General features: G+C 41.4%; 1 protein-coding gene across 1 annotated transcript; it reads right to left on the bottom strand.

Annotated features, from left to right (window-relative positions):
• Nucleotides 1-1,744: 1,744 nt before the first annotated feature.
• LOC140203174 (cytochrome P450 2K4-like) lies at nt 1,745-23,122 on the bottom strand. The gene is made up of 9 exons (XM_072269089.1): nt 22,922-23,122; nt 19,527-19,689; nt 18,744-18,893; nt 18,339-18,499; nt 17,861-18,034; nt 14,075-14,216; nt 13,792-13,979; nt 2,972-3,113; nt 1,745-1,923 (listed from the first exon to the last, which is right to left on the bottom strand). The coding sequence occupies exons 1-9, from the start codon at nt 23,120-23,122 to the stop codon at nt 1,745-1,747; spliced, it is 1,500 nt and encodes a 499-aa protein (XP_072125190.1).
• Between the last annotated feature and the right edge of the window lie 1,204 nt (nt 23,123-24,326).

Raw genomic sequence — 24,326 nt, forward strand, 5'->3', positions numbered from 1 at the left:
GCCAGTCCAGACACTACCCTGCCCCAAATCACAATTCTTCAAAATTTATAACATTGATCATCACGTAAGCAGGAAATCTTAAAATTACGCGAGTTAAGACAGTTTTAGAATAGTTTCGATCACATGTTAATAGTTTCGATCATATGCTAATATACTATGAGATGTAAAATCATCATTGGTTAGTTATAATTATTTTCTGCCAAAGCTAGCCTGGATACAACATCAGTTCCTTATAACCTTCCCCTTTCTCTCGGACGTTCTGTCCCCTACGCTATCCTTCTCATATTTAGTTTTTTCTTGAGATGTTCTAGCATTTTCAGAGAACAATATCTAGTACGTCACCTGTAGCTGGGTAGAGTTTCTTACTGACTTGCCCAACGACAGTATTGATCATTAGCTAATCATTGTTCTTAGTCTATACCCATATTTACCTATCCCTCTACTCTATCAGAGAAACCTCACACAATGTACTAGGACACATCATTAGTATTGTAACCTAGGGTCATTGGGTGTTTCGGGCTTTACAACATCAGGCACTCTCACCCAGATGACCCAGCCAGGGTGGATCAGACCCTGGCTTGTGTCCCAGTAGCATTGGCCCATGGCATACACCGCTTGATCAATCTCCATCTGGAGGCTCACTCAGCAGCCTCTGAGGTGGTCTTGATGGTTCTTTCCTTTGCAGCCCCCCATTATTCCAAGGAGAGAGTAGGTTCTGCACAGTGAGCAGCCAGGTAAACCTCTGCACTTCACTTCTATATGCTCACATCGTGCCCTCCACCCCTGTTTCTGGCACTACTCTACCAGCCACTGGTATTTGGCTTCTTGCATTCTATCAGTTTTCCTGGGGCACTGTCAGTTCTACCATGAACCCCTGCTTTGAGGTTTCTGACAGAATGACCATGTCAGCCCTCAGAGATGATGCTGTGATGAAATCAGGGAACTTTACTTGCTTGCCAAGTTCGGCTTTCAGTAGTCAGTCAGATGCCACACCAAGCAAGTCTGCTGGTCATCTGGGCTGAGGCTTTGGTTGGTTTTCAGCTTTGACAAAGGCTATGGGCTTTCTGTGTTGGTGAAGGTACCAACTTTGGTTAATGTCCAAAGAGATACTTTCTGACACTGCCTTTAGCACCTGTTCAAGATGCCAGAGGTAGTGGCCTTTTCCCAGGGCTTCTGTGCAGCTGCTGAGGGTACCACCATTACCAATATCTCTCCCGCCACCATTTCCAAATTGCACTGAAATCCCGTGTGGAACTTGACCTTGAACTTTTTGAATCTGAGATTGCAGCACACCATGTTGTACCTCAGAGCTAAGGTGCTGAAACTCATCAAGAATATGTCCCTCTAGCCACATATGTTGGTTCGATATTAAACTCCTGATCCCTGAAAATCATTTACGGTATGTTGATTGCAGAATATCATCAGAAATATTGAAGGAATGTTATTTTATTAATTCTTAGTGAATGTCCTGTGAAATGATTGGGGGGGGGGGCGTGGAGGGTGGGAGGGGAGATGACAGTGCTTGGTGACTGTCTAATTCATCTGTTCAACTCTGGAGATTTCCCCATTCATGGTGTTCTCAATCTCAGGGAAATGTCTGGTGATTTGCAGTGAGGTTAAGTATCCACTATTGATCGCTCCTATAATTCAGACCAAAACACACAAAGAAGCATACATTGTAGTGATATAAAACGCAATGAAAAGGAGAGAAAAACAAGACAGGTCATGGAATGTTGTGTTTGTATCAGCGACGGACTGCACACACGTTCTGGTACTTTGGAAATGAGGTGAAACCCACACCAGATGTAAGCTCCAGATTGGTAATGTTCGGCGGGTCTTGAAACCTGAACCTTTGCATCAGAATGGTAAAGAACAGAAAAAGCTCCATCCTGGCCAGACTCTCCCCCGCACAGGCCCTGCGTCCTGCAAAACAATGTCAATTTTCAAAAACCAGAGTTATTCACCCTCAGCCCAAGACACTGAACAGTAACATTTTATAATGGGAATGCAAGGTAGCTGACCTAAAACATTAACTCTATTTCTTTCTGCATATATGCTGCCTGGCTTGCTGTATGTTCTCTGCTTTTTCTTTCAATTTAGATTTCCAACTATCTTGTGTTTCCCCATCATTCAGGCTATAGTATTAATTCCTGTCTCCCCTGTCCTTATTCACCTCCTCCAGTCAGATTATTTGCCCCTCTCGCCCATGTGTCTTTGTCACTCACTCAGCCAGCATCACCCTCATCTTTGTCAATTAGCTTCTCTTGATCGTCACCCTGTCATGGACATTCCCTTCATCCCACTGAGCCTTCCCAACTTCTCTGTAACTTCAACCATTGTTTCCCAAGTATTCCTAGTTCCGCCAAAAGATAACAAAAGGAAATGGTAACCCTGGTTCTCCCTCCGCGGAAGTTGATTGACCAGCTGAGTATTTCCACCATTCACTCTTTTTATTTCATGATGTGATAGCATTAAGTGAGTGGTGAGCAGATCACCAGGATGATTCCTGGATGAAGTGCTCCAGTTAAAGACAAGCTTGGTCTGTTTTCTCTGGAATGGGGCCAAATAAAATCTGAAGTGTTTCTGTGCAGTGTGAAACTATAAATCTATGATTACAGTTTATAAAACTGAGGGGTATAGACAGGATCACCACCTGAGAGAGCAGTAGAAGCAGAGGTGTTGACAGCATTTAAGTAGTGTTTAGGTGATCACTGGAATTATCTTGGCAGAGAAGATTACTGTCCAAGGGCAGGAATATGTGAAGGGCACCCATCAGTATCAATTGATTACATCAAGTTATGGGCTGAATGGCCTGTTTCCATACTGAATGACACCCATTTCCACCATCCAAATGTATCTGCTTTACCATCTGAAACTGCTTATCCTTGACACTGCTGTTCCTTTGTACAATGGGCCAAGGTCAGAGGGGAAATCCCACCAACATTAAATCCAATAATTTAAACCTTCTTACCCATAGAAAAAGGAGTAAAGGCATCTCTCTTCACAAACTTCCCATCAGCATCCAGAAAGTTGGAAGGGTTGAAGTCATTTGGGTTTTCCCATTGAGTTTTGTCATACAGCACCGAGGTTAGCAAAGGGATCACTGGCGTGCCCTAAGAATATAATTTACAATTTACGTTGTTATTCCTTTTGAGAATTATCACTGAAAAGTATTTCTACTGGAACAGAATTAATAAACGTGGCAGCTATTCCACACTTCCAGGTACATTTGTATTTCTTAGATCTTCAATGTATTTCACTCTGCCAAGGTCAGCTGTGTCACCATCTTCAGAGATATGGACGTCCAGAATTCTCTCTCTGTCACTTTACACCTCTCCCATCTTAAAAATGCTTATAAAATCGTCATTCCTTGCTTCAGCTATGCCCCAATATCTTATTAAGTTGAAAGTGCGCTTGTTCCTGGTCCTCAATACCTCTGAGCAAGAAAGATATTCCTCAAATTTATTTTATTAGTTTAATTCATTTATTTGTTTAGAGGCAGAGTGCAGAACAGGCCTTTCCGGCCCACCGAGCCACATCACCCAAGGCTAATCTCATGACAATTTACAGTGGCCGATTAACCAACTAACCAGTGTGCCTTTGGACTGTGAGAGGCAAGTGAAACCCCCATAGGAAACCCATGTGCACATGGGAAGAGCATGCAAATCTTCTCACAGATCCCATTTCAAACTCTTACCCCACACAGTGGTAAGCTCAAATTTCAACGTCAATATTATTAAAATATATACATGTTGTCTTGAGATTCATTTTCTTGCAGACATTTACAGGAAAAAAGTAATACAATACAACTTTATGAAAATCTATACATAAACAAAGTCTAACAAGCAAACAAACATGCAAAAGAAAACAAAACATGCAATTAAAAAAATACTAAGACCATAAGTTGTTGAGAGTCCTTGAAAATGAGTCTGTAGGACATAGAATCAATTCTGAGTAATAGACACTGGTTCAGGAGCCGAATGGTTCAGGGTAACAGCCTCTCCTGAATCTGGTGGTGTGGAACTGAAGGCTTCTGAACCTCCTATTCAAAAGGTAGTACTGAGATGAGGGCATGGCTTTGATGATGGAGGTCCTTGATAATGCAAGCTGCTTTCTTGTATCAGCACTCCTTGTAAAGTGCTTAATGGTGAAGAGCAAGATGCATGTGATGAATGAGCCTGTATCCACCACGTAAGGGTTTAAAATCTCAGTGTTACATCTTGAATGATAAAGTTATAGTAAAACTCTTTGGGATTCATTACTAACTTCTTAAATTTATTCCGTCACATGAAGTAGGCTTCAGCTCAGGTCGAGATTATCATCGCATCTATGACCGGTGGTAATGAGACTCCTACTTGCAGCAGTAACACAAGCACATAGCATTAGAGACATAACATAAAAAGCAAAATTATACATGGAGGAACACAATTAGAACAATTAGTCCATTTGTGCAAGTTGCCCTCCATCTCTTGTCCACTGTACACATGCAAGTCCTTTCCAAAAAGTTTGAACACTACATGAGCTTTTATTAGACTATACGATATCGGAGCAGAATTAGGCCATTTGGCCCATTGAGTCTGCTCCACCATTTCACCATGTCTGATCCAATTTTCCTCTCAGCCCCATTTTCCTGCCTTCTCCCCTTATCCCTTCATGACCTGACCAATCAAAAATCAATCAACCTCTGCCTTAAATATACATAAAGACTTGGCCTTCACAGCTGCCTGTGGCATCAAATTAACAGATTCATCACTCTCTGTCTAAGGAAATTCCACCTTATTTCCATTCTAAAAGGACACTCCTCTGTTCTAAGTCAATGTCCTTTAGTTTTAGACTCTCCCACCACAGGAAACATCTATTCCACTTCCACTCTATCAAGGCCTTTCACCATTCAACATGTTTCAATGAGGTCATTGCTCATTCTTCTGAATTCTGTTGAGTACAGGCTCAGAGCTATTAAATGCTCTTCATATGACAAGTATTCAAACCTGGAATTATTTCTGTGAACCTCCTTTGAACCATCTCCAGTTTCAGCTCATCCTTTCTAAGAAAAGGGGCCAAAACCTGCTCACAATAGTCCAGGTGAGGCCTCACCAGAAATTTATAAAGTTTCAACATTACATCCTTGTTTTAATATTCCAGTCGTCTTCAAATAGAATTGAATTGAATTGACTTTATTACTTACATCCTTCATATACATGAGGAGCAAAAATATTTACATTACGTCTCCGTGTAAATGTGCAATGTGCAATGTGCAATTTATAGTAATTTATAATTAGTAGTATATACAACAGGAGAGTCAATATAACATAGAAATACAGTTGCATCAGCATCAATTAATCAGTCTGATGGCCTGCTGGAAGAAGCTGTCCTGTAGCCTGTTGGTCCTGGCTTTTATGCTGCGGTACCGTTTCCCGGATGGTAGCAGCTGGAACAGTTTGTGGTTGGGGTGACTCAGGTCCTCAATGATCCATTTGGGCACCTTTTACACACTTGTCTTTATAAATGCCCTGAATAGTGAGAAGTTCACATCTACAGATGTGCTGGCCTGTCTGCACCACTCTCTGCAGAGTCCTGCAATTGAGGGAAGTACAGTTCCCATACCAGTCAGTGACACAGCCAATCAGGATGCTCTCAATTGTGCCCATGTAGAAAGTTCTTAGGATTTGGGGACCCATATCAAAACTTCTTCAACCGTGTGAGGTGAAAGAGGTGCTGTTGTGCCTTTTTCACCACACAGTTGGCATGTGCAGACCACGTGAGATCCTCGGTGATGTTTATGCCGAGGAACTTAAAGCTGTTCACCCTCTCAACCCCAGATCCATTGATATCAATAGATTTTAGCCTGTCTGCATTCTTCCTGTAGTTCACAACCAGCTCCTTCGTTTTTGCGACACAGAGGGAGAGGTTGCTTTCCTGACACCAGTGTGTCAGGGTGATGACATCTTCTCTATAGGCTGCCTCATTATTACTGCAGATTAGGCCAATCAGTGTAGTGTTGTCAGCAAATTGAATTAATAGATTGCAGCTGTGGGTGGCGACACAAATTAATGCTAACATTGCATTTGCCTTCCTCACTCAACCTGCAAATTAACCTTTAGGGAATTCTGCACAAGTACTCCCAAGGCCCTTTGAACCTCAGTTGTTTGTTTTTTCTCTCCATTTAGAAAATAGTCAGCTCTTTCATTTCTTATACCAAAGTGAATGACCATACACTTCCAGATACAGTGCTCCATCTACCATTTCTTTGCCCATTCCCCTAATCCATGTCCTTCTGTAGTCTCTCTACTTCCTCAAAACTACTTGCTCCTCCACCCATCTTCATATTATCTGCAAAATTTGCAAAATGCCATCAATTCCATCATACAAAACATTAACATGCAGTGCATATAAAAAGTATACACCCCCCAGAAGTTTTCATGTTTTATTGTCTTACAGCATTGAATCAGAGTGGATTAATTTGGATTCTTGACACCGATCAACAGAAAAGTGAAAACAGATCTCTACAAAGTGATCTAAATTAATTACAAATGTAAAACAGAATATAATTGATTGCATAAGTATCCACCCCCTTTAATATGACACACCAAATCATCACAGATGCAGCAAGTTGGTCTTAGAAGTCACACAATTAGGTAAATGGAGATCACTGTGTGGAGTCAAGGTGTTTCAATCGATTGTAGGAACAATACACCTGTATCTGGAAGGTCCAACTCTGGTGAGTCAGTAGCTTGGTAAAAACTACACTGTGAAGACAGAAGAACACTCCAAGCAACTTCATGTAAAGGTCATTGAAAAACACAAATCAGGAGATGGATACAAGAAAATTTCCAAGTCACTGACTATCCCTTGGAGTACAGTTAAGTCAATCATCAAAAAATGGAAGGAAAATGGCACAACTGTAAATCTGCTGCGAGCAAGCTGTCCTCCAAAACTGAGTGACCAGGAAAGAGAAGACACATGAGGGATGTTACCAAGAGACCTATGAGCACTCTGGAATTTGAACCTGCAATGGCTGAGATGGGAGAGACAGAATCAACTGTGACCCGGGTGCTTCACCAGTTGCAGCTTTCTGGGAGAGTGGCAAAGAGAAAGCTGAAAAAACTCATATGAAATCTTGGCTAGAGTTTGCCAGAAGACATAGGGAAGACTCAGATGTCATCTGGAAGAAGGTCTGATGAAACCAGAATTCAGCATTTTGGCCATCAGACTAAATGCTACATTTTCCATAATCAAACACTGCACATAATCAAAAACACACCATTCCTACATTGTAGCATGGTGGTGGCTGCATCATGCTTTGGGAATGCTTGACTACAGCAGGTCCTGGAAGGTTTGTGAAGGCAGAGGGTAAAATGAATGTAGCAAAGTACAGGAAAATCCTGGAAGAAACCCAGATGTAGTCTGCAAGAGAACTGTGACTTGGGAGAAGATTTGTTTTCCAGCAAGACAATAAGCCCGAGCTTAAAGCAAAAGCTACTCAGAAATGGCTTAAAAACAACAAAGTTAATGTCCTGGAGTGGCCAAGTCAGAGTCCGGATCTCAATCCAGTTGGGGATTTGTGGCTGAACTTGAAAAGGGCTTTTCAGTCAGGATCCCATGCAATCTGATGGAGCTTGAGCAGTTTTGTAAAGAAGAACAGGGAATAATTGAAGTGACCAGAAGTGCAAAGCTGATAAAGACCAATCCACGGAGAGTCAAATCTGTAATTGCTACCAAAGGTTCATCTACTACTGACCCGAAGGGGGTGAATAATTGTGCAATCAATTATTTGTGTTTTATAGTAGTAATTAACTTGGAACACTTTGTAGAGATCTGTTTTTACTTTGGCATGAAATATACTTTTTCTGTTGGTCCGTGTCAAAAATCCAAATTAAATCCACTGTGATTCAATGTTTTAAAACAATAAAACACAAAAACTTCTGGTGGTGGTGGAGGGGGGGGGGTTAGTGAATGCTTTTTATAGGCACTGTATAGCATAACCAAGAATCAATCCCAACATAGGCCCCTGTGGAACACCATTAGTCACTGGCAGCCACACAGGAAGGCTCCCTTTACTCCCACTCTTTACCTCCCGCCAATCAGCCACTGCTTTATCCATGCTAAAACTTTCCTTGTAATAATAAGTGCTCATAGCTTGTTAAGCAGCCTCATGTATGTCACAGACCTTCTTAAAATCCAAGTACACAACATCAACCAATTCTACTTTGTCTATCCTGCTAGTTCTTTCTTCAAAGACTCCCAACAGATTTGTCAGACTACGCTAACTACAACCTATTTTATCATGTGCCTCCAAGTACCTGAGACCTCATCCTTAATAATCGACTCCAACTTCTTCCCAACCACCGAGGTCAGACTAATTGGTCTATAGTTTTCTTTCTTCTGCCTCTCTCCCTTCTTGAAGAGTGAAAGGACATTTGTAATTTTCCAGACTTTCTGAACCATTACAGAATCTTGAAAGATGATTACTAAAGCCTTCACAATCTCTTCAGCCAGACTTTCAGAAGTGATGTACACCATCTGGTCCAGGTGACTTATCTAACTTTAGATCTTCCAGTTTCCCAAGAACCTTCTCTCTTGTTGTGGTAACTTCACACACTTCATGACACCTGACATCTGGAACTTCCACCATACTGTTAGTGTCTTCCACAGTGATGACTGATGCAATATCTTTTTTCAGTTCCCCTTATTACCTCTCCAACAACGTTTTCCAGCAGCCGTATATTCACTCTTGCATTTTTTACACTTTGTATCTTAAATATCTTTTTTAATATTATTGGCTAGCTTATGTTTGTATTGCATCGTTACCTTCTTAATGACTTTTTTAGTTGCCTTTGCTGGTTTCTAAAAGCTTCCCAATCTTTTAACTTCCCAGTAATTGTTGCTGTGCTATATGCCCTCTCTCTGCCTTCTATGTTATGTTTGACTTCTTTTGTTATCTATGATTGTGTCATCTTTCCTTTAGAATACTTCTTCCTTCTTTGGGATGTATGTATATCCAGTGCCTTCCAAATTCCTTCCAGAAATTCCAAAGCCGTTGTTCTCTGTCGTCATTCCCACCAGTGTTCCTTTTCAAGCAATTCTGGCTGTCTGCTTAACCCCTTCCTCCTCCTGACTGTCACCCAGTTTCCTGTGTCTTGCACCTTGGGTATAACTACTTCTCCATATGTCCTATCCATCACCCCTCTCAGCCTCCCATTCATTCAATTCCAGTTCCAGTTAACCATATAACCATATAACAATTACAGCACAGAAACAGGCCATCTCGGCCCTTCTAGTCAGTGCCACACTCTTACTCTCACCTAGTCCCAACGACCTGCACTAAGCCCACAACCCTCCACTCCTTTCCTATATCTATCCAATTTAACTTTAGACGACAACATCGAACCTGCCTCAAACACTTCTGCTGGAAGCTGTTTCCACACAGCTACTACTCCCTGAGTAAAGAAGTTCCCCCTCATGTTACCCCTAAACTTTTGCCCTTTAATTCTCAACTCATGTCCTCTTGTTTGAATCTCCCCCACTGTCATTGGAAAAAACCTATACACGTCAACTCTATCTATCCCCCTCAAAATTTTAATTACCTCTATCAAGTCCCCCCTCATCCTTCTACGCTCCAAAGAATAAAGACCTAACTTGTTCAACCTTTCTCTGTAGCTTAGGAGATGAATCCCAGGCAACATTTTAGTAATTCTCCTCTGTACTCTCTCAATTTTATTGATATCTTTCCTATAATTTGGTGACCAGAACTGTAGACAATACTCCAAATTTGGTCTCATCAATGCCTTTTACAATTTCAAGATTACATCCCAACTCCTATACTCAATGCTGTGATTAATAAAGGCCAGCATACCAAAAGCTTTCTTCACCACCCTATCCACATGAGAGTCCACCTTCAGGGAACTATGCACCATTATTCCTGGATCCCTCTGTTCTATTGCATTCTTCAATGCCCTACCATTTACCATGTATGTCCTATTTTGATTAGTCCTAACAAAATGTAGCACCTCACATTTTTCAGCATTAAACTCCATCTGCCATCTTTCAACCCACTCTTCTAACTGGCCTAAACCTCTCTGCAAGCTTTGAAAACCTACTTCATTATCCACAACATCACCTATCTTAGTATCATCTGCATATTACTAATCCAATTTACCACCCCATCATCCAGATCATTAATATATATGACAAACAACATTGGACCCAGTACAGATCCTTGAGGCACACCGCTACGCAGCGTCCTCCAATCTGACACACAGTTATCCACCACTACTCTCTGGTGTCTCGCATCCAGCCACTGCTGAATCCATTTTACTACTTCGATATTAATGCCTAACGATTGAACCTTCCTAACTAACCTTCCATGTGGAACCTTGTCAAAGGCCTTACTGAAGTCCATATCCACCGCTTTACCCTCGTCAACTTTCTTAGTAACCTCATCAAAAAATTCAATAAGATTTGTCAAACATGACCTTCCATGCACAAATCCATGTTGACTGTTCCGAATCAGACCCTGTCTATCCGGATAATTATATATACCATCTCTAAGAATACTTTCCATCAATTTACCCACCATTGACGTCAAACTTACAGGCCGATAATTGCTAGGTTTACTCTGAGAACCCTTTTTAAACAATGGAACCACATGATCAATACGCCAGTCCTCCGGCACCATCCCTGTTTCTAATGATATTTGAAATATTTCTGTCAGATCCCCTGCTATTTCCACGTTAACTTCCCTCAAGGTCCTAGGGAATATCTTGTCCGGACCCGGAGACTTATCCACTTTTATATTCCTTAAAAGCGCCAGTACTTCCTCTTCTTTAATTATCATACTTTCCATAACTACCCTTCTTGTTTCCTTTACCTAACACAATTCAATATCCTTCTCCTTCGTGAATACTGAAGAAAAGAAATTGTTCAAAATCTCCCCCATCTCTTTTGGCTCCGCACATAGCCATCCACTCTGATTCTCTAAGGGACCAATTTTATCCCTCACTATCCTTTTGCTATTAATATAACTGTAGAAACCCTTTGGATTTATTTTCACCTTACTTGCCAAAGCAGCCTCGTATCTTCATTTAGCTTTTCTAATTTCTTTCTTAAGATTCTCTGTACATTCTTTATATTCCTTGAGCACATCATTAACTCCAAGCTGCCTATATTTATTGTAGATTCCTCTCTTTCTTTCCAATATCCCTTGAAAACCATGGCTATCTCAAAATTTAACTTTTCCTTTCAACCTAACAGGAACATAAAGATCCTCTACCCTCAAAATTTCACCTTTAAATGACCTCTGTTTCTCTATTACATCCTTCCCGTAAAACAAATTGTCCCAATCCACTCATTCTAAATCCTTTCGCATCTCCTCAAAGTCAGCCTTTCTCCAATCAAAAATCTCAACCCTGGGTCCAGTCCTATCCTTCTCCATAATTATATTAAAACTAATGGTATTGTGATCACTGGACCCGAAGTGCTCCCCAACACATACCTCCGTCACCTGCCCTATCTCATTCCTTAAAAGGAGAGCCAACACTGCCCCTTCTCTAGTTGGTACCTCTGCGTATTGCTGCAAAAAACTATCTTGCACACATTTGACAAACTCCAAACCATCCAGCCCTTTTGCAGTATAGGCTTCCCAGTCTATGTGTGGAAAATTAAAGTCTCCCATATTCACAACTTTGTACTTACTACAAATATCTGCTATCTCCCTACAAATTTGCTCCTCCAGTTCTCAGTCCCCATTAGGTGGTCTATAATACATCCCTATAAGCGTCACTACACCTTTCCCATTCCTCAATTCCACCCAAATAGCCTCCCTAGACGAGTCCACTAATCTATCCTGCCAGAGCAGCGCTGTTATATTTTCTCTAAAAAACAGTGTAACACCTCCCCCTCTTTCCCCTTCTATCACACCTGAAGCAACGAAATCCTGGAATATTTAGTTGCCAATCACACACCTCCTGCTTCACTCATAGCTACAACATCATATTTCCAGGTATCAATCCATGCTCTAAGCTCATCCACCTTTCTTACAATGCTCCTAGCATTAAAATAGATGCATTTAAGAAACTCTCCACCTCTTACTCTCTGTTTATCCTTAATGGAGCAAACAACTTTTTTATCTTTTTCTTCCTTCTCCCCTACATCTTCGGTCTGAGTGATCCAGATCTCTGTCCCCTGCCTATCCTCCCTCACATACTGTCTACTAGCTTTCTCTATTTGTGAACTAACCTCCTCTCTCCTAATCTCCTCAATTAGATCCCCCCCCCCCCGCCCAACCATTTTAGTTTAAAATCACCTATGTAGTCTTTGCAAATCTCCCCGCCAGGATACTTGCGTTCTTTAGCGTTCCTTGTTAGAAGCTGAATCTGGATACAATTCTCACAGCTGTAGTTGTTAGGGACACTGGAGGTCTCCCTGCCTTCCCACATCCTGCAAGAAGAGCATTTCACTATTCTGCCTGGCATCTCTGCTGTCCTAGCTGAGCAGATATAAAGAAGAGAAGGAAAAAATGCCTTGAGCATTTCTTTCCTTTGCTTTCTCTGAGTGAAGCCTCTCTTCAATAAAGCCTCGAAGAGCTAAAGCTTTAAGATTGCCAGTCTGGCTATGTCCACTCTGACAAAAGCCGCTGCCCTTGCACCTGTCGTCGTTTAATTTGCTTTTCACTAATTAATCCCAGATGCCAATTTATCGCTGGTCAAAGCGCTTTTTGCAGATGCAATTTAATGTGGATAAATGTGAAGTTATCCACTTTGGTGGCAAAAATAGGAAAACAGATTATTATCTGAATGGTGGCCGATTAGGAAAAGGGGAGGTGCAATGGGACCTGGGTGTCATTATACACCAGTCATTGAAAGTGGGCATGCAGGTACAGCAGGCGGTGAAAAAGGCGAATGGTATGCTGGCATTCATAGCAAGAGGATTCGAGTACAGGAGCAGGGAGGTACTACTGCAGTTGTACAAGGGCATGGTGAGACCACACCTGGAGTATTGTGTGCAGTTTTGGTCCCCTAATCTGAGGAAAGACATCCTTGCCATAGAGGGAGTACAAAGAAGGTTCACCAGATTGATTCTTGGGATGGCAGGACTTTCATATGATGAAAGACTGGATCGACTAGGCTTATACTCGTTGGAATTTAGAAGATTGAGGGGGGATCTTATTGAAACATATAAAATCCTAAAGGGATTAGACAGGCTATATGCAGGAAGATTGTTCCCGATGTTGGGGAAGCCCAGAATGAGGGGTCACAGTTTGAAGATAAAGGGGAAGCCTTTTAGGACCGAAATTAGGAAAAACTTCTTCACACAGAGAGTGGCGAATCTGTGGGATTCTCTGTCACAGGAAACAGTTGAGGCCAGTTCATTGGCTATATTTAAGAGGGAGTTAGATATGGCCCTTGTGGCTAAAGGGATCAGGGGGTATAGAGGGAAGGCTGCTACAGGGTTCTGAGTTGGATGATCAGCCATGATCATACTGAATGGTGGTGCAGGCTCAAAGGGCCGAATGGCCTACTCCTGCACCTATTTTCGATGTTTCTACATTTCTATGTTTTTCACTGTCATGACCTGCTTCTGCCTTTTTATCCTTGGGCAATGGACCTGATTGAATTCCCTCCATTCCAAACTTCCAACGTCCAGATTAGCTATTGGCCAAAGCTCTTTTTTTATTTACTATATAAAATCACACACAGAAATCAGAAAATAAAGCAGAAATAATCCATTTGCACATTCCCTAGAAGAATTACCAGCATTTTAGGGCCAATCAGTCACTCACTTCACCACACGTACCTTTGGCAGGAAATATCCTTTGAAGTTCACGTCCTCTGTTGTTGAGTGCATGAGGTTCAATGGCAAAACGTTAGCAAACCTCTGGATTTCGTGGATCACTGCATCGGTGTACGGCAAATTTTTCCGATCTCCAGTTCTGGGAAACCGCTCAGAACCAATCACTGTGGTGATTTCATCGTGCACTTTCTCTGGAACAGGAGGAAATTGTTAATGCACTCAGCAGCAGGGCTCGAGCACAGGTTCTCACATGAGGAAAATCTGTCATCAGTCAGATGCTCCTCACCCTGAATCTGTGGATATTTCATCATCAATAGCATAGCCCAACGAAGGGTGGTCGAAGTTGTCTCCATCCCAGCAGCAAATAGGTTGGTCACTGTGAATATCAGGTTGTTTTCATGGAAATATGTATCTGGGTTTCCTGATTCCTGCAAAAGACCATAAGCCCATAAGACACAGGAACAGAATTAGGTCATTCAGCCCTCCAAGTCCACTTCCCCAATCTATCATGGCTGATTTAATCTCCCTCTTAACCCCATTCTCTTGCCATCTCCCATAATCTTTGACACCCTGTAGATACTTTATTAATCTCAAAGGAAATTACAGTGTCACAGTAGCATTACAAGTGCACAAATACACAAATATACAAATATTAGAGGAGCAGTAAGAAAGAATAAAAATTATGTTACCTCAAAGTAACAGAAGGGGGTCATCACTTCCCTGGCTATAGGTTGACATGTTATCGACCCTAATAGCCAAGGGTAAGATGACCTCTTATAGTGCTCTTTGGAGCAGTGCTGTTGTCTTTGGCTATTACTAAAAGTGCTCCTTTGTTTTGCCAAGGTGGCATTCAGAGGGTGAGAAATGTTGTCGAGTGTTGCTAGCATTTCCTGTACTTCCACAGCAGTAGAGGAGGCCATGGATAGACATATCAGAATGGGATTGGGACGTGGAATTAAAATGTGTGGCCACTGGGAGATCCTGCTTTCTCTGCCGACAGAGCGCAGGTGTTCAGTGAAATGATCCCCCAGTCTGCGTTGGGTCTTGCTGATATATAGAAGGCCGGATTGAGAGCACTGGACGCAGTATATCACCCCAGAGAAAGCAGGGTCTCCCAGTGGCCAGACATTTTAATTCCACATCCCATTCCCATTCTGACATGTCTATCCATAGCCTCCTCTGCTGTAAAGAGGAAGCCACACTCAGGTTGGAGGAGCAACACCTTATATTCCGTCTGGGTAGCCTCCAACCTGATGGCATGAACATTGACTTCTCTAACTTCTGCTAATGCCCCACCTCCTCCTCGTACCTCATCCGTTACTTATTTATTTATATACACTCATTCTTTTTCTCTCTCTCCTTTTTCTCCCTCTGTCCCTCTCACTATACCCCTTGCCCATGCTCTGGGCTTCACCCCTCCCAGTTTTCTTTCTCCCTAGGCCTCCTGTCCCATGATCCTCTCATATCACTTTTGCCAATCAACTGTCCAGCTCTTGGCTCCATCCCTCCACCTCCTGTCTTCTCCTATCATTTCGGATCTCCCCCTCTCCCTCCCACTTTCAAATCTCTTACTAGCTCTGCTTTCAGTTGGTCCTGACGAAGGGTCTCGGTCCGAAACATCGACTGTACCTCTTCCTAGAGATGCTGCCCGGCCTGCTGTGTTCACCAGCAACTTTTATGTGTGTTGCTTGTACTGACAACAACAGACTGGTAGAACGTATGAAGGAGAGGCCTGCATACCCAAGGATTATGCCTCCACAACCAACTGTGCCAATGAATTCCACAGATTCTCCACCTTCTGGCTAAAGAAATTCCACCTCATCTCTGTTATAAAGGACCACCCTTGTATTCTGATCGTGTCCCCCATTACATGAAATATCCTTTCCATGGCCACTCCATTTGGGCCTTTCAATATTCAAGAGGTTTCAATGAAATCCTCTCAGTCTTCTAAACTCCAGGGTATAGGCCCAGAACTATCACACTCTCCTCATATCTTAACTCTTCCTCTGCCATCAGCTTTCTGAACATTTCAGTAACCCATGAACCCTCCCTCAATATTTTGATCTATTTTGCAATATTTATTTATGTTCTGTATATTTTAATATATTTTACTTATTTTAGTATTGTACTATACTGCTACCATAAACCAACACATTCTATGATATATGTCAGTAATAATAAAACTGATTCTGCATTCTGTATTAATTTTGACTAATGTCTTAATACTTCTAAATATAATTGTTCAATGTCATTTGAATATTATTTATATTGCAGGAAAATAAACATTAAAATATGAGTATTTAATGTAATTTCACTGAACAATTTTTTTGAATATTTTGCTTACTCTTAAGTTTTTTCCTGTTTATGATAGACTGCTTGAAGTTGAACACAAATGTAATTTCAGTCTACTTCTACTATGTAGGAATTTGGAGCAACAAGAAATTAACTTTTATTGAATATAATGCATTTAATTGCATAATGGTGCCGATGCTTTGCAATAGTTCAACAAAGCAAAGAATATTTTTCGTAGAATTTCATTTCTAAGGCTCCTTGCTTGTGTCCAACAAAAATTAGCCAGCACTGATGGATTCCAGTTGTGCTGATACCATTTCTCCATGACCACAATGTCCAGGCAAAACCTATCACCATGCTCGTCACTGACAGCACCAAGATTGAGAGGGAAGAAGTCTAAATGGGAATGCAGAATATGAATCTTTAGTGACATGTTGCACTTCATAGTTTTGTATGCTTAAAGCATGCTATCAACCAACTGCACATAGTTTGATGCTCTGTAGTTGCCAAGAAAATTTTCAACAACATCCTTGAATGTCTTCCACACAATATTCTCCAGTCCTACTAGAAGTTCTTTGATTTGCCTGTTATTGATGACCTGTTTGATATGAAGACCAACATAAATGTCTTGCTTAATCAGTTATTCTGGGAAACATCTGTCTCAAATATTAAAATCCTTCATGGGAAGTTTTGTGCATGGTGACAGCAGATTACAAGTTTGCAGTCTTGTACCCAGTAATTCTGCTTTTGCCTTTGATAAACCCAAGTCTCTGACCAGGTCATTTAACTGAGATTGAGGTATCAGATGAGGCTCACTCAACTTAGATAGCCCAGGCATTGTGGCCTCTTTGTCTGTTTCTAAACTCCATATCCTGGTTTTCTCAAACCTGTACTGTCTTACATTATCTGCCCTGTCTAAGCATGCCCAGCCATGTCTGGACAAGATAGAAAACTTTTCTGCTTACATTGTGAGCAATATTTTAATTGTCTTGAAATAATAAATATAAGTGATTTCCCCCAAAAATGGTGCATGATAGGGAAATATCATGGAGTTTTGCATGATCAGCAGCCGAACATACATAAGATACACCCAAAAGTATTCAAGAAGCAAAATCTTTGTTGTCCAGTGTTATCAACATTAAGCAGTGTTTGGATCTTTGAGCTTTCGAAACTGAGGGTGTTGTATTTCACCTGGGTCTATAATCAAAGGGCCAAAATAATTAATTAGAAACACAGCACTGCAAGTGAGTCAAGTATTAGGGGAGCATTGGTTTTCCTCTGTCCAGTGGTGAAACAAAAGTATGCTGAGCTGTCCAAGGCACTAACTTCTCAAAACCTTGTTGCCCACTTGTTTGGATAGGAAGATAGATCCCAGAGGAATTGCCTTTGTTTCCTCTGAAGCCTTGGCTGATATTTAACCATCATCCAACATCTTTGGAATGGTAAAATCATTGCGAAAGTGTAACAGTCATTTCATGTAAAGAAAGCATAGAACAAGAGGTAGATGTTTGAATCGCAACCAATATTACTGAAAAGGGAGAGGAACTCCAGAGTGTCATAACAATTACATGTCCCCTGTCATTAATGGAGCACATTGTAATCATTATGACATTGTAACAGTCCAGTTGTGCATAACCTGTTGGCCTGTGATTTCAATGAAGCAGAAACAGGGGTTTGAATCTCACCCTGGTCACTGATGAATTAAATTCCAAGTACCTCAATAAATTGGGAATTCTATAACAAGGATAAAATGCAAATTATAAGCTGACGTGGAGCGTACCTGCTGCTGTTTTAATATGAACACATCAATAAAGCTCCTTGGAACATTTGCATCCAGTGTCTGACAGCTTTCATTTATGAAGTTTTTGACAAACTGAGACGTTAATTTTCCATTTTTCAATATTTTCTTGTGTGAACCAGGAAGAAATCCCAGTATGGGAAATGCATTATAAAGCTGTAACATAAAAATATAACTATCAATATCAAAGCAATCAATTCATAGTCAATACCTGAAATCTACAGGTAGTAGAGAATTTTTTTTTAAATTAGAAATAATTGTTAAAATCTATTGTTTTATTAATGTTAATTACAGTTGGTCATAAATTTATATTACCATTGTTATTCTGATCAGGAATGTGTGTCCGAAAGGACAGGTCCCTCTGAGTCTAAGGGCAAATCCCATTTAAGTCTGCTGGGACTTGTTACAACTGAACAATTATTGAAATATGTTTGCACTTCTGGTGAACAATAAGATTTACCTGAACCATGGGAGAACCAGCAAGCTGAATGTTCTTATTTACTCTCTTCACTAAAGTGACGAACCTTTCATCATCGTATTCAAATCTATCACCAAAAACTATGGAACAGATGATATTGGCCACAGCAGCATTTATTTGAATGGTTGGATTAAATTCTTGGCCTATAGAAATGCAGATCATTCCAAATTAGTGACAATGCTGAATAGCACCCTGAATGGTCTCTTTTATGAATGTCTGGCTCTTGATATTGGTGGCAGTGTTTAGGTTAAAGACACAGGTCCAATGGTCATTTACCAGTTAGCTAAAGACAGAACAAACACACACTGATGGACCAATGTCTTCTTTCCTGGAATATGAATTTCTCTTATTCATTAATGCATATCTGAAATTAGTCTGCTGACTCACCTTTGCAGGATTCAAGCAATTTTATCAGGAAATGGGCTTCTTCAATGATTTTATCTTCTACAGTTTTCTTGCCCATCCCAAAGTCCCGTAGGGTGGACATGGTGAACCTTCGCATCTGCTTCCAGGATTCCCCACAAGCAAATAGAATCCCTATAATTAAATCCATTTATGTGACAACTTCCCAATGCAATCTGCTAGATAAACTGAAAGTAGCATCAGTTTTAATTCACAAACTTTAGCTGGACAACAGTGAACCAAGAATGAAGACTCACTTTCAATGCAGCCACTCTCATGGCCTTGGATCTCTCAAGTACTCAACAACCAAGAACAATTTTTGAAATGATCAATGTTATAGTGTAAGAAACATACTTGCTAACATATTGAGACTGAGTGGTGCCATAACAACAACCTCTTGCTCAACGTCAGCAAGACCCAGGAGATGAGTATTGACTTCAGAAGGAGCGAACCTGTGGTCTATGAGTCAGTCCTCATCAAGGGATCAGAGGTGGAGACTGTCAGAAACTTTAAACTCCTTGGTGTTATCATTTCAGAAGACCTGGCCTGGGACCAGCAAGTAAGAGCAATTATGACAAAAGCACGGTAGCAACTCTACTTTTTGGGAGTTTGTGAAGATTTATCACGAATCGAAAATTTTGTTCTTTCCAGGGTCCATTTAAGTTTATCACTGTAAAATAACAAACCTCTATCAAGAAGCGAACTGAGTGCAGTGAGGATGCAATTAAATGTTAATATAGGGTTGATAATAATGATGGTGAGAGTTACCATAACCATGTGTTAAATCATCAAATATTGGGATGTGAGGTCTTCCTCCAAATTCATCTGGATGGTTGATAAGAGCATCCTTCACTGTCTCGTAACCAGTCAGGACCACCACTCTCATTGTCCCGAGCTTGATGCTGAAGATCGGACCATATTTCTCAGACAGCTGAAACAGGTTTCCATCAACAGTTAACTAAACAATTAAAAGCTTGTTTTTTATATTCATTGAAATTATTACTTCATTTGGAAGTGGCCATTAGTTTACATCCTGGTATATACATCTCCCATCTCTACCTGACATCTGTACTTGATTCTACCATTCAGGATGGTTGAACGTCAATGCTGTCACTATTGATCCGGACTGATACATCAGCTAACAAAAAGCTTGATCTCAGATGTAGGCTATAATGAGTGAATTAAATTAAGGGAAACATGGTGAGGTTTAGACAGGGCATTGAGTAATAGTTATACTGGACATAGACAGATTATGTGTAACAGGGTCTTCAGCCCAACTCAGTCAACCTGACAATGCCGTCAATTTGCATTAAGTCCATATCCTTTCCATGAATGTACTTGGAGAAAGGGGGATAATGGCATTGCCTTTCCCATCTCTCTCATATCGGCATCTAATTTTATGTTTCCCTTAAACTAGGGAGAAGACTTCAGCTATTCTTCATATCTATGCACCTCATGATCTTATGGGTGCCAGAGTAGTATAGCGGTTATTGTGATGCTATTCAAGCTTGGGGCATCAGAGTTCCAGCACTGCCTGCAAAAACTTTGTATGTTCTCCCTGCAACTACATGGATTTCCTCTGGGTGTTCTAGTTTCCTCCCACAATCCAAAGAAATGGATTAGTAGGTTAATTGGCCATTGTAAACTTTCTTGTGATTAGGCTAGGGTCAAATATGTTGGTTGCTGAACCATATGGCTTGTTGGGCCAGAAGGGTATGTTCTGTGCTGTATTTCTAAATGAAGAGATTGAGAGAGGGAGAGACAGAGAGAGTTAGACAGGCAGACACAAGTGCTAGAAAATCTGCAGATGCTGGAAATCCAAAGCAACACCCACAAAATGCTGGAGGAACTCAACAGCCCAGGCAGCTTCTATGGAAAAGGGTTAACAGTTGATATTTTGGGCCGAGATTCCCTTCGTTATTTGGGACATTATGCTGCTACATTGGAACAGGAGACAATTGCCAATGTCAATTGTGCACTAGTGTGGCAGGTAGAGAAGTACACCATGGTTGTAGGGAAGTTTTTCATTAGCGTCATTTGCGTGTGTTTGTGCTCAAAATGCTCTGATAATTATCACTTGACAGTTCACAAGAAATAAGCAGTAAGACAAGTCGGAACTGTTTTGCTAACTGCGGTTCAAACATTCAGACTTACACATGCCAGAAACGGCCGGAGTGAAAATGAAGCAGTTTCGTTACTTCAATAAGTTAGGAACTATGAAGCTTTGAAAGTATCGATAATCATCTTGAATGTTACAATGAAAATAAATACTTGGAGGATGCAATCATCAAAGCATTTAGTAAATAAAGACAGCCCTTTATCTACACCGGGTGTCTGAGCTGACTTTCGTAATTTATAATGAATCAAAAGAACACGGCAGTAATACAGTAACCATAAACAGTTTTATATACTGTTGGGGGAAAAGGTTGTTGGGAATGGCGAGGGTGTAGTGTTGTGGGACAGATGGCAGAAAAAGACATCTGCACAGAACTATATAATTAGTTACTCAGTTAAATGGTAGATTGTTATATTTTTAACTCTCCTCGAAACTTTGGCTACTTTGCGCAGCCATTGAATCGATTGTCTTTTAACCGATGTGCCCAAACAAACCGAAATTCACGGTGTATAAAACATTGCCTCAGGAGAGACGACTCTAAAATATAACCATCACAGATGAAGAACTTCAGTCAGATACTTACTGTACATGGAACATAGAAAAGTACCGCACAGGAGAGGCTTTCCAGCCTACAATGTCTGTGCAAAAACAAAATTCCAACTCGACCAATTCTCTTGCGCCTGTACTTGATGCATATTGTATTGTCCTTTGCGCCTCCTGTGTCTCTCTAACAAACTCGAACACTGTTATCGAATTTGCCTCTTCCACTCCCGTGCAGCATGCTGCAGGTACCCACGAACCTCTGTTCGCCAGAGAAAGCAGGATCTCCCAGTGGCCACACATTTTAATTCCACGCCCCATTCCCATTCTGACATGTCTATCCACGGCTTCCTCTACTGTAAAGATGAAGCCACACTCAGGTTGGAGGAACAACATCTTGTATTCCGTCTGGGTAGCCTCCAACCTGATGGCATGAACATTGACTTCTCTAACTTCCGTTAATGTCCCACGTCCCCTTCGTACCCCATCCGTTATTAATTTATTATTATATATTTTTTCTCTCTCTATTTTTCTCCCTTTGTCCCTCGTCCCTCCCGCTTCTAGCCCATCCTCTGTGATTCCCTCCTCCCCCTTTCTTTCCTCCCTAGGCCTCCTGTCCCATGATCCTCTCGTATCCCCTTTTGCCTATCACCTGTCCAGCTCTTGGCTCCATCCCTCCCCCTCCTGTCTTCTCCTATCATTTTGGATCTCCCCCTCCCCCTCCAACTTTCAAATTCCTTACTCACTCTTCCTTCAGTTAGTCCTGACGAAGGGTCTCGACCTGAAACGTCGACTGTACCTCTTCCTAGAGATGCTGCCTGGCCTGCTGCGTGCACCAGCAATTTTTATGTGTGTTGCTTGTTCTCAGTATTATTTGTTACTTTTTTTTTGTATTTGCACACTTTGTCATCCTTGGAACATTGGTTGATTATCAGTCAGTTTTTTTTTTAAATCAGGTGTATTTTTTATTCTATTGTATTTCTTTGTTCTACCATGAATACCTGCAAGGTTAGAATCTCATTTAGTATATAGTGATATATATATGAACTTTGACAATAAATTTACTTTCAACTTTTTTTTTCTTTTTCCCTAAGTTCACCATCCTAGTTTTCATTTCCCTATTATTCTTGTCCTTCCTCCTTCCTGCTTCGGCTCCCGCATGTCAGAGCTGGACTTGCTCCTTTACAGAGGCTCCCAGGAAATTCTCTCCGTCTCCAGTCTATTAATGCCCTAATTTACTCTTCATAAATACTTAGAGAAGAATTCGTCATGTCGCAACTCTACCCAGCTTTATCTAGAAGAGGCAGTATCTGTATGCAAGTGCTTTTGCAAGTGGGAAGTGGTTTTGGAAGATGTGAAGGGAAAGAATTGTTAACTTGCCTGGCGTAGTTTTTGGAATGTCGGATTTAATCGCGACTAACACAATAGCAGGAAAATCAATCCCAGGCGCGGGGGATTGGTATACAAAATGTCCAACAACTGTTGGTCAGGAGCCGGCTGCTCTTACCTCCATGAGACTTTGGTGGGGCTTCTTTAGATCCAGGAGGTGCAGGTTCCCGATGATCGGTAGGGGAGTGGGTCCCGGGGGAAAGTTGGTCTCTCCAGGGGATTTAGACCCTGTGCGAAAATAAGCGACAAACAACGCGACGAGGGCGCAGAGAAGCACCAAGGTCACGGCATCCAGTGAGTAAACACCGGCGAACGACATCTCCCCGCAGCTTTTGACTTGCGGCTTCTTCCAGCAATCAGGAGCAGGGTTCCGGGGCACAAGGTGACACACCTGGAGCGAATTCAGCTCTGCTGCAACGCTTCGTCCTACAATTGAAGCGAAGTTAACCCCAGGTCGTGGTAGCAACAACTGTAGCCTCTCGTGCCTGATGAGAAATTAATAATGTGCGCCTCGGAATAAGTAGCATTGTGTGTCTCCAGGGAATGAACCGTCAGTCGCTTTTCCTTCACCTGAAACTGAACGTTGTGGAAAAAGTGCAGCAAATGTTCCAGTATCCAGGTGAGAAGTGGAGTATCTGGCTTGAAACGTATTTGACGTCAACGTGGTTACGTTTTCAGTGCAAACTGTGCCTATAATGTTCTGTTCTGCTGTAAGGTATTTGTCTATTGACGGTTTTCTACTGATATAGTGCGGACGAAACCTTTGAATCCTGGATTTTTCAGGGACCTTTGGTCAGTAACTGTCCACAGAAAAAATAGAATATCAGACAAATAAAGAACACATTGCAAAAGTTCAGCTGGTTCATCTCTGTGTGGAATTGAGTTACTTCTTCAGATAAGACGCCCTTCTCCGGAAAAGGGGAAGAGCCCGGCCAATTTAACTTGCAGTGTGGGTGGTGGAGGGTTGGACTTGGTAAAAGGTTTTCCCATGCAGAGAAAAGAAAGGGAAACATTCTCACCTTGAAATCCACCCTGATTTAGTTTCAACGCATGAACATTTTCCAAGCGTCACCTGAATCTCAGATGACAATTCAGTTCATTGTCTCGTACACCAGGGTGCAATTAAATCCCATGCTTGCTTGAAACTCGGAGTAATCAGGATGCAGTGCAGAGCAATAATAGATACAATACATACAACAACTCGCATCAAATAACAGAATGGCAGTGATTATAATAATTTTGCAATAAAGTCCAGCAATATGTCTTGCATTCAATTGCAATGGGTGTTTAGTTCCCCTGCTTTCTCTCGCTTTCCTTTTTCTAAAAGTAGTGGAGTCAGATTTGCCATCCTCTAATCTGCAGGGACAACTATAGAGTGAACGCCAACCCATTCAGAACTTGCACGCAACCTTCTCTCTGGCATAAACAGAAAATATTCTGCAGGTCGTTAGCAACGCGCACGCACACAATGATGGAGGAACTCAGCGAGTCAAGCAGCATCTGGGGAGGGGAATAAACAGTCG

The sequence above is a fragment of the Mobula birostris genome, chromosome 9 (genome assembly GCF_030028105.1).
Source record: "Mobula birostris isolate sMobBir1 chromosome 9, sMobBir1.hap1, whole genome shotgun sequence".
NCBI lineage: Eukaryota > Metazoa > Chordata > Chondrichthyes > Myliobatiformes > Myliobatidae > Mobula > Mobula birostris.

What these genes read in the sequence shown, in the direction of transcription:
- LOC140203174 (XM_072269089.1), bottom strand. Translation starts at nt 23,122, where the DNA reads ATGTCGTTCGCCGGTGTTTACTCACTGGATGCCGTGACCTTGGTGCTT. An exon ending in ATTGCTTGAATCCTGCAAAG is followed by an intron (nt 18,500 to 18,743) that starts GTGAGTCAGCAG and finishes GCATTTCTATAG; the next exon opens with GCCAAGAATTTAATCCAACC. An exon ending in CTGGTTCTCCCATGGTTCAG is followed by an intron (nt 18,035 to 18,338) that starts GTAAATCTTATT and finishes TTTATGTTACAG; the next exon opens with CTTTATAATGCATTTCCCAT.